This window comes from Manihot esculenta, chromosome 7 (genome assembly GCF_001659605.2).
Source record: "Manihot esculenta cultivar AM560-2 chromosome 7, M.esculenta_v8, whole genome shotgun sequence".
NCBI lineage: Eukaryota > Viridiplantae > Streptophyta > Magnoliopsida > Malpighiales > Euphorbiaceae > Manihot > Manihot esculenta.
The window spans coordinates 29,317,003-29,328,264 of NC_035167.2; the positions used below are offsets into that span (position 1 = coordinate 29,317,003).

The 11,262-nt window shown below is 32.8% G+C and overlaps 1 protein-coding gene and 1 pseudogene across 1 annotated transcript; both read left to right on the plus strand.

Annotated features, from left to right (window-relative positions):
- Positions 1-3,396: 3,396 nt before the first annotated feature.
- Positions 3,397-7,008, plus strand: LOC110619299 (ras-related protein RABC2a). The gene is made up of 6 exons (XM_021762651.2): positions 3,397-3,765; positions 4,437-4,505; positions 5,001-5,066; positions 5,721-5,842; positions 6,066-6,194; positions 6,504-7,008. Exons 1-6 carry the CDS (start codon positions 3,633-3,635, stop codon positions 6,612-6,614), a joined length of 630 nt encoding a protein of 209 aa, XP_021618343.1. The 5' UTR covers positions 3,397-3,632; the 3' UTR covers positions 6,615-7,008.
- Positions 7,009-7,156: 148 nt separating this feature from the next.
- LOC110619301 lies at positions 7,157-10,121 on the plus strand (annotated as a pseudogene).
- Positions 10,122-11,262: the final 1,141 nt, after the last annotated feature.

The window sequence follows — 11,262 nt, forward strand, 5'->3', positions numbered from 1 at the left end:
AATAGAAAATATTTTTTAATTAAAAAAAAGTAAAAATGATTTTTTCAATAAGAAAAAATTATTTTTTTCACCTAAATAATTTTATTAAGGTTTTTTATATATAAATTTGTTAATAAATTTTATTTTAAAATTAAAATTAAATAATAAAAAATAAATTATTTCATTAAAAAAATTTTTATAAAAAATATTTTTTAAAAAAATTCAGGATACCTATGAAAAAAAATTCAGGATACTAATAGAGCTTGAAATCTTTAAACCATTCAAGATAACAATGGAGCTTGAAATCTTTAAATCATTCAAGATATCAATGGAGCTTGAAACAAGTGTCTTTTTTGTGTGTCCTGCATTATGATGATGGGTAAAGAACTTGTTTTCTTTTTTCCTTCTTGAGAATTCCCCTTTTCTGAATTGTGAGTTACTTTTAGGCCCTTTTACATTCATGGTAGTACTGCTTAAAATCATGATTGTTTCCTACAGTGTGAACTTCTCTATATTTTTTTCCACTTGGGATCATGAAGTATGCTCTAATGATGTCGGGTAAATACTCCATAATAAAATTTGGTCCTTCACATGACCATATAATTCACTGAAACTCGTTAAGAACTGAATGACTTTATCTTAGCAGATTCACAAACATACACCGGTGATACTCTTAAATAACTCATTTCATCCTACAATCTTTCTAAATTGTTAAAATATACAGTTACAGTCATCCCTATTTAGGTGAAAGAATTAATTTCCCTCTTAATTTGAAAAAATAATGTCATGTTCTATGGTCCAAATCTACTTTTGATTTATTCCCATAAGATTTTTGTAGATGGTGTGTATATAAAAGAGCAAGTAAGTTCTCTTGATAAAGAATTTAAGATTCAAGAAATTACCATACTATCAGTCTTTCACCACATTTTATATTTCTCAATTTCTAGATATGGAGTTTGTATCTTTTTGTCAATGAAGCACAACTTATCTTTAGCCTTGAGTGATCCTGTAGTAGCACTATATTATCGAAGACTTTCTCAATTATTTTTTTAGTTATATATGATGATTCAGTCACTTATAAAAGGGAAGGTAAAAAAAGAAAAACAGAGATTATGCTCTGAACAACAGCACAGGCACCGATATAGAATCTGATATCATATAAAAAGCGTGTTTGATAAATGAGAAAAATGTTCAATCATATATTTTTCATTTATTATGCACCTATTTATATATACTGGAAGATTATTCTAGTAGTCAGGTGGCTAAAATAAAAAAAAAGACGTACAAGAAAATAAAAAAGAACTTTTTCACTATTATACTCTAAGCAGCATTTTGGGTATTTGAAATAATTAAATAGAATGCTGCATTTAATACATCCTCCACAATATTTTACCTAATTGTTTTAATATCCTTATTTCTTCTTATTTTGACCAAAAGACGATTGAGAAATTGAAAAATTAGGTTTTCTCCTTCTAAGTCAAAATGCTTTCAGTGTCCACACAACAACCAAAAACAACGTTCATATCCATAGCTTATAACTACTACAAAGAAGGGTATGGCATTTTCAATTTATATAGCCATGGAGTCACTTCTAGCATATACAACTTGTTATTAAAGATTTTTTTTTTTAAATTCAATGTAAATAAGATTTAAAAAATTATAAATAAATGACATAAGTGAAAAAAATAACAATAATAAAAATAAGCATAGCATCAAGAAAACCAATACGGCAATAACTACTCTCATCATCAAATCAGCCAGCAAGTTTCAAAATAGGTGCACGGTTGTATCAGTCAAGAGTCTGGTTGGTGACAGGTTGACAGTAAATCCAACAAACAAACAAACAATAAATAATTTTACTCTAAGATTTTAAAATTATCCCACACATTTTTTTCCTTTTTTTTTTCTTTTTTCTTTTTTAAAAAAAGAAAACTGCTTCGATTAAGATGATTGGTTGTTACTTAATGTTTGTTACATATTATTTATATGCATTATAGAATTTATGATCTTTTTAGCTTTTGGTTTATTTTTTGAAAAATATTTTTTTAAAAAAATATTTTTTTCTATTTTTTAACTTTTAGATTATTAAAAAACTATTCTTTCCTACTTTCCCCTCTCAATCTGAATCGACTCTACTCTTCGACAAGCTAAATGCCTCTATAAAAGACTCCACGAAGCGACCAGGCTGAGAAAGAGACTTTTATAATTTAGGTAATAGAAAATATTAGGAATTTGTAATACAAATATAATGGAAAATATTTATAGTAATTTAGAAGAAGGCAAAGTATTAGATTTTTTTGGAGAATTATTATTTAATTTAATTAATATTTTAATTTTAAAAAAGTATATTAAAATAATTTTAAAAAATTAAAAATTCTACCAATTAATTTTTTCATTAATTTTAGTTATTAACTATTAAAAATTCTAAAATAAAAATTAATTAGTTTAAATTTTATAAAATTAAAAAATTTTATTTATACTATAATATTAAATAGTAAAACACGTATTTTTTGTTAATATAAATAATTTTATAGGATAAATTTTAATAAATTAATTATTTTTAATTTTATTTTTATATATAATAAAAAAATTTTAAATTAAAAAAATTTAAAATTTATTTGTTCTAATCAAAAGTTTTATAAAAAAAAATTTTTATAAAATTTTTAAGAGTAAATGGAAGGTTAATGTTTTTTTTTAATGAAATGATAATTGGAGATTAAAAAAATATAAAATTTAATATTTTTTAAATTTATTTAGATATATTTACTATTAAATTAAATATGTAAATACAGAAATTTAATGTTTAAAGTTATAAAGTACGAATTAATAAATTTTTAATATTTTAAAAATATTAATAAATTTTTTAAATTAATAAATTAATTAATAAATTTATTAAATTTGAAAAAATAAATATATATTTTTTTAATTGAGATGTGTAAAGAGCAGCGGCCTTTCTGTTCATTCGGCGGGTGTAAGCTTAGGTGTCAGAATCAAATTTCCGATGCCACCAAAAAGCCGTTCGAGCCTGCAAAATATTTGTCTCAACCTTTGAATATATATATACAAATTCTGATAAATTACTATTTATTTTATTAAAATTAATTATTTAAATTTTATTTTACCATTATTTTATTAAAATTTTTCATTTTTTTATTATTATTGCTTTCTGTTGGACTGAGAATTCGAAATTAAAGGCGAATATAATACTAATGAGTTGAACAATGATAGACTTAGTGGCAACTGACAGGAATTGTTGTTTATTGGAATTTTAATCTTTACATATCTTTATTTTAAAAATTTATTAATTAATTTTTATGTTAATTTTTAATTATTAAAAAATTGAAAAATTAATTAATAGAATTTTATAAATTGAGAAATAAACTAATGACTTATTTGAAGTTAGGGGGAACTAAAACAGTAATTTCATTACCATCAAAACAGAAATACTACCCGCCAACCCCAGCATTGTCTCCTGCCAGAGGAAATTTCCGATTTGCCTACTTTCTCACTTTTTTCTCCTCCTTTCTTTCTCTTTCTAGTTAGTTTGCTTTCTTGCTTGTTTTGACATAGAACCATCTCCAAGCTCCTACACACTCTCCCTTTTCTAGTTAGGTTGGTGGGTTCTTTCAATTTTTGTGTATAAAGCAAGCATCATGAATAAAGGAGGGAATAATAGTTGTGATTACTCTTTCAAGATTTTGTTGATTGGGGATTCTGGTGTTGGCAAGAGTAGTATCCTTCTCAGTTTCATCTCCAATTCTATTCACGATCTCTCTCCTACAGTTGGTATACTTTTGTTTCCTGGAAAGTAAACAAATGGATTTTCTATTGCTTCTTTGTTGTTTTCATTGTCAAATTTATATGGGAAAGTTTTAACTAGTCCTTATAGTTCGATGCATTGTATAATTTTTTTGCTCACCTGGTTTAGATTCTTGTGTTTCTTTTTGTAAATTTTGTGACTAGAAAGAGGGATAGCAATCTGTGCTTAAATTTGAATTGGATTGGTAATAACCTGGATGCTATAAATTATTTATCTAGGATTCAATCAGCAATAGGATGTGTATCCGAGAGAGGGGGGGCCTTGAGGGAGGTTAGAATCAAGTGTGGCTTAGTTTAGTGTAAGCCAACTCTATCATGGCATAGTGGGGCCGCTTCTGGATACATTATACAGGGCTGTGATAATTGTGCATATAAGCTTTGGTCTTGGATAGTAGGATAAGGCCTTTTAACTTTCAAAGTCATTTATATATGAAACAGGGAACAATGATAAACTGTTTCTGGGATTTTTTTTTTTAATCAGTGCTTGTGCAAAATTTGTGCTCTCCACATCAGAGAAAAAAATGAAAAGAAAAACAAAAGAGGACTCCCCTTTCCTTTTCTTTGAGCCATGGTTACAATTTTAATTGTTTGATTCATTCTTCACCACTGAGCTTGGTTGTTGCTTTAACAATGTGAAGGTGTTGATTTCAAGATCAAGATGGTCAATGTTGGTGGGAAAAGATTGAAGCTTACAATTTGGGACACAGGTAATGAAGGGTACCCTTCCTGTTTCTTCTGTTTCATCCCATAGCTATTTACTCAGTTTTGTCATCAGTCCGTGTACTATACTAGGTACGATAAAATGGATTATCCTGAAAGGAAATGATCCTGATTATTTTGAAGAAAGAGGATAATTTTATCTTCCTAAAGGGGATATAGCACCTTTCTTTTTTTTTAAAAAAAAAAAAAAACCTTCAGCATTAAAAACATGAGTATAGATATTGCAGTGCCATGTTTACACAAAAAGTGTTTCATCTTAGATTAAGCAAGAGTTAAATGGGCATGCATTATGAACCAGTTATCTGAAGCCTGAAAAAAGAAAAGAAAAAGAAAAAGAGAAGTTTTGGATCTTATTTTGTCAGTGATCCTTTAGATATTAAGGACAGCCTGCATGACTATCTAAAATCAAAGCCATCACCCTAGATAAATATGTATAACTAGGCTTGATAGGCATTTACTTAACATGTTCTGTTGTATTGCAGCTGGGCAGGAAAGGTTTGGAACATTAATAAGCTCTTACTACAGGGGGGCACATGGAATTATCCTTGGTATGCCTTTGCAACTTTTCAAGTCTTATACAACATGTTGATGGATAAGATTGTCCTACTTTGTGAAAAGGACTCTCTCAAGTGAGCATTAAGGGACTTAGGGGATCATGGTGAACAAGCATTCTTATCAAACCTGGAACCGGAAGTTTTCTTCCTTTATACAAAACATAAAAAGTGTTATTTGTAGACTAAATCAGAATGCAGGATGCCGACTGTAGAATACTGAGGTCACTTATAATGAACTCATTTATGGTAAAGACTGCCTACTCCTTCATGATTGATTCAGTTCCCACCATCTACTTCAAAGTGAGTGGAAATAACTGGGTTCTGTCTTTTGATCAGAAAAAAAAAATCATATTAATTTGTTCTTCAGGACTGCCTGTGGATTTTTGCATACTCCATTGACTGATTTTCATACTCTGTGTTCATGAGTGTTTATTTGGATGGATTCTTGTTATAGCAGCATTTGACCATGTTAATGTTTGCTTCTTTTTAATGTTCTTAAAATTCTCTGTTAACTGAGTTGGTTTATCAAGTCTTCAAATCTGGAGTTATATTATTTTTCTGGATTATGCATTATTACATATGTATCCTCCATCAATTTGTACTTTGATTTGCTCTTAGTTATTGATTTGTACTTTAATTTCCTTTTAGTTTATGATGTGACCCGCCGAGAGACATTCACAAACTTGTCAGATATATGGACAAAGGAAGTGGAACTTTGCTCAACTAATCAAGATTGTGTCAAAGTTCTTGTTGGAAACAAAGTTGATAGGGTAAGTTGTGGTTCCTACTCACCGAGTTTTCCTAATATTTAACCCCATGTGCATATGCTCATAAGCATTTCAAAAATATAGCCTGTAAAAATTATTTTTGGAAATGAATATTCTGAATTTATACTATAGAATGGAATGCTTCCTTGGTTTTACTTTTATCATTTCTTAGATTGTATAATTTAAGAAGTTATTTTTGCTTCTTCTGATGATATTATATTTTCAGGATAATGAAAGAGCTGTAAGTAAGGAGGAGGGAATGGCTCTTGCTGAGGAACATAAATGTTCATTTTTGGAATGTAGTGCTAAGACCAGAGAAAATGTGCTGCAATGTTTTAAAGAGCTCATATTAAAGGTGCACCATCAGGACTCAACGAATAAATGCTTTTCTCATATAGTCTCCTTCTGGATCTGCTTTACAGTTGTTGATCAGAGCTGGTTTAGTTATCATGCGTACTGATAAAGGGAAAAGTGGCTTTAATGGTTGCCAAACATTCAAGTCTTGTAAATTTCAATTTTGCATGTTTCACCCATTAGATTCTCAAGGAACTTTGTCCTTGAACTCCATGATAGAACAACGGATACATGAAATAGAATCTTTTCTGCTTATCTTTAAATCGATATATTTAGTTCATATTCTGATCAGTCTTGTTACTCAACACAGATATTGGAGGTACCAAGTTTATTGGAGGAGGGATCTGTAGCCATCAAACAACAGATTTTAAAACAGAAATCAGGATACCAGGCACCACATAATGGTGGTTGCTGCTCCTAGATAAAGTGCCACAAGGCTAAGGTATGACAAACAGAAGTATTAGCAAAATCAATGGAAGATCCATGACCATTTGCGGTAATCGGTATTGAATGGTCAGTCTCTTGGACATTGTTCACACTCGAACGGGTTAATATGATCCACATATACTCTAAGGCTCGACCATGGTAGTTTGAGCAGTTCTAGGAGGTCGGCGCTTAACATCTTGTTCATGTTATTCTTCCATTTCTTTTTCTTTTCAAAGAAAGTAATGTTTAGTTTGTTAGTGGTATGCATGTAAAGTTAACATGTAATGGTTAAAACTTTTGTACAAGTAGGAGATGTATACTTGAGGAAGAGCAGATGTATAACCATTGCTGAATGTGGGAAATAATAAAAATCCTCCTTTTAGCACCAATACTTTCTGACCAATCTGATTAAAGCAGGTAGCTGCAACATTTTTCATCTGTTGAATATTATGGCAATTTTTTGTTGATATAATTAATTTGAATTAACACTTTTCCTGGTCATCCTCATTATATTATTGAACTGAATCGAAGCAAAAAGATCCGAGTTAGAAGAAAGAAATGAAGAGGGCTATGAATGAGTTGAAAAGAAACAACTGGAATCTCAAATAGTATGGTTCCAAAGCTGTACTTTAACTTAACGCATCAAGATCACAAAGTGGATGAATTTAATGGAAATTTTGTAATAAAAAATATTGCAGTATTCTGTAATCAATTCACTAAAATTGCTGAAGTTTAATCATGTAATACACACTAGAAAAACAGTTCTCAGCGGCATATTAAAGGAAGGGCTGTCCTCTGAAAACAAGAAATAATGAAGGACAGAAAATAACTAGTATATAGAGCTTGGCTACAGTCAAGCTGGCCAAGCCTGCTGAAGAAAACAAGGCTTACAATGCTCAGTTGAATCTTCAGAACCTGCCGGCTTCAGGCTTCTTATATCCGAAACTGCTAGGCATTTATAAGAAATCTGATCCTTACATCTTCTCTCTGTATTTTTTAATCCCTTCGGATGCTCCATTTTATCTCAGTCCTGCAAAACTATCTTTCCTTTGTATAAACCCCTGCGAAGAGGGACTAGTTTCCGTTGCATTTTATCACTTGCAATGGCCTGTCTTGGCTACCTCAGGAGGCTAGCAGTGTTCATAAAGTTGCTCGTATTGCTTGTTGCGAGAGCTAATGGTGCCGATATCTTTGTAGAATGGAGTGTTTCGCTTGACACCATCGAAACTATTTCTGTTGATCCTGTATGAACTCTTGCATTTCTACTATTGAATTCTTTCTTTTCTTTATTGGACTCACTTTATTTATAGTGAAGAAAAATGGTTGATGTTCTGTGAATAAGTTATTGCGATCAATGGAATGTTCCTTGGACCCCTTATCAATGCAACCACAAATGCTTTAGTCCATGTATCTTTAACAATTTGGATGAGCCATTGCTCTTTACATGGTACGCACAAACACTTGCATTCAATATCTTATGTTTTTAACACTTGATAAACTCATTTTCTCATCTCCAAGGGGTTAGTGCAGCAGCAAAAGACTGAGATTTCTTTAAAATTTTTCAGTTTCTAATCTTGATGCATGATGATGTTGGTGCAGGAATGGGATACAACAAAGGCTCAACTAATGGCAGGATGGAGTTTCTAAGACTAACTGCCCAATTCAACCTGGAACAAATTGGACTTGTGTGTTCCAGACCAAGGATCAGATTGGCAGTTTTTTCTATTTTCCCTCCATAAACTTTCACAAAGCTGCTGGAGGTTTTGGACCTTTTGGTCCTATTAGAGTCAATAATCGGAACGTTGTAGCTATACCCTTCCCCAAACCAGAAGCCGAGTTTGATCTTCTCATCGGTGAATGGCATTATAAGAGTTACAAGCCGAGTTTGATCTTCTCATCGATGACTCTTTAATACTAGCACCTTTCTTTTCTTGGGTTCAAAATTGTGCAGAGCATTAGGGAAATGATGAACAAGCTAGCCGAGACATATGAAACGAGTGCTGATACTATTCTGATGAATGGCAAAGGCCCTTATGGCCATCAACTAACCAAGGCCTACGATTCCTTTACAGCCACAAAAGATAATAGGAAATTGTGTCTCTAGGACACAAGACTCTCCACTTCGTGAGGGCTCGAGCGCGCATAGCCTTCTTCTGATGAGAGACTGTTCTCAACACTTGAAACTGTGGCCTCCCACAACTTTTCAGATCAATGCGTACTGACTATTCAGTGTGTATGTTATGCAGGAATGACTTACAGGTTCAGGATATCAAATGTAGGAAATGCATATGTTTGAATTTCAGGATTCAAAACCATAGAATGGTTTTGGTTGAAACGGAAGGGTCTTACACTGATCAGATAACAATGGATTCACTTGATGTTCATGTTGGCCAGTCCTATTCAGTTCTTGTCACAATGGATCAGAGTGAATCTGATTACTACATTGTTGCAACTCCTTTATTGCTCAACACCACTGCTTCTTCTAACCTTGTGGGTGTAGGAGTGCTACACTACAATTCCCTTGAACAAGCCAATGGTCCTCTGCCTGTAGGGCCTGATCCTTTTGATCTGGTTTGGTCAGTTAATAAGCTAAATCTATCAGGTACATTTTGAAAAATGAACTCAAAATTAGAATACCATTTTGACTTTTTCTTTGCTTTATTAGAAATTAAACCATTAATAGAAGGATTATAAACTTCATATTTTTTGTTTTGTTCTTTGTTAGGTGGAACATGACAGCAGGAGCTGTAAGGCCTAATCCACAAGGAACTTTCAATGTAACAAATGTTAACATATCACAGACCTTCATCCTAGAAGGCTCTGTGGCTAAAATTGAAGGTCAATTGCATTAGGCTGTCAATAATGTATCGTATTACACTGTAAATACCCCTTTGAAGCTTGCAGATAACTTCGTCAATGGATCGAATGTGTATCAACCTACAGATTGGTTCCCAGTTGATTATGTAAATGTTATGGCTATCTATGGAGTTTCTGTTGTTAATGGAAATCACAAAGGCTGGCTTGAACTTGTGTTTGTAAATAGTTTGGATGTCATGGATTCTTGGCATTTAGACGGATTTGGATTCTACGATGTTGGGTAAGTAACATTACATTCGTCATCTTTTTTGGGGGGTTGAACTGGCTCCAACCGGTGTTCGAACCAGAGAACTTACTCCCAATGATTATTGATTTCGAGTCGAGGGAAACTTTTCACCTATGTAGTTATTCTTTAATGTCAGGTTTGGCTATGGAAGCTGGAGACCGGATGCGCGAAACACTTGCAACCTGTTTGATCCTGTAGTTCGTTCGACTGTGCAAGTTTATCCCGGAGGATGGACTACAGTTTATGCATTTCTTTGACAATCCTGGAATGTGGAACCTGAGATCACAAAGCTTGAAAAATCGGTGCTTAGGCCAAGAACTATAGATTCAAGTCCATGATAATGATCTGAACCCTGCCAAGGAACGTCCTCCACCTGATAATCTACTTCTATGTGGTTAGTTCAAATATTTAAGAATTAAAATTATAAATATTAAATTTTTTTAGCATCTTAAATATTAAAAATATGGAAAATATTTTTAAATTAAAATTATAAATAAATTGAAATGTTTGAACTATTTAAGAATTAACTTAATAAAAGCTTGACACATGTTGAGTTATTTGTTAAATGAATCAAATTTTAATTTATTGATATTTGATGACCGTCCAACCTTTACACTTGGGATAAGGCTAGACCCTAAAAAAGAAGGCATGTCCACAGCACATCAGCATTTCCTTAGGCAGACCGATCCAATATCGCAAACCCTGATCCAGACACACGAATAGGCCGGGCCTATCATAAGTCCGGGTCCGACAGGAAGTAATACAGCCCGGTGACGTGACGTGAAGGAGAATAGCCCCAGTCACTTTGCAGCCTTGACCACATGTGCGTTGGGGGAATTAAATGGCCGCCTAGCGTGGAGTGGGGCACTGACACTTCCATACATACAAAGCTGAGTGACAGGGACAAGTGACACTGTAGTAGAGATGCAGTTATACATCACAAGCAAGGGGAGTCTCCTGACCAGGCTAAGCTAAGCTAATTCAATCTAAGTTTACACAACTATTGTAAACACTATTCTCTGGATCTCAGAACATCAATGTAAACCCTATTCTCTAGATCACAGAACATCAATTGGTGCCATCTGTGGGAAACGAAGGAGATCTTTCTGTCACCGGAGTTTCCATTTTCATAATACCCACTGAGATCCACATGGCCAATCACGATGAAAATTACATAGGAGCCATCCTAAACGATCTGAGCTTTGTTTGGGAAAGACTGCAGTTCTTATTCTCTAACTCCGTGGTGTCACGAGATGGGAAAAGACTTGGGAATCACCACATGTATCAAAAGCCACATGGCGAAAGTCGGACAGAGGAATATGTCGATATGAAGAGGAAGGGCAACGCCGGGGTGATTCACAAATCGTGGAAGAAAGGCGTCATAACTAAGTTGCACGGTCACTTCTTTAACCCAAAATATTTTCATTATCATAATTAGTTATAAAATTAAGATTATAGGCGAAAACCCTATGTGTATGAGACTGAACCTGGTAGTATGCTGAAGTAGTTTAAAGACGTGTTGTTGAGAAAAAAAACTGTA

Bases quoted from the DNA above. Each gene is read 5' to 3' on its own strand.
- LOC110619299 (XM_021762651.2), top strand. From the start codon at position 3,633: ATGAATAAAGGAGGGAATAATAGTTGTGATTACTCTTTCAAGATTTTG. The intron at 4,506-5,000 runs GTAATGAAGGGT...GTTGTATTGCAG, and splicing joins GCTTACAATTTGGGACACAG to CTGGGCAGGAAAGGTTTGGA. The intron at 6,195-6,503 runs GTGCACCATCAG...TACTCAACACAG, and splicing joins TTAAAGAGCTCATATTAAAG to ATATTGGAGGTACCAAGTTT.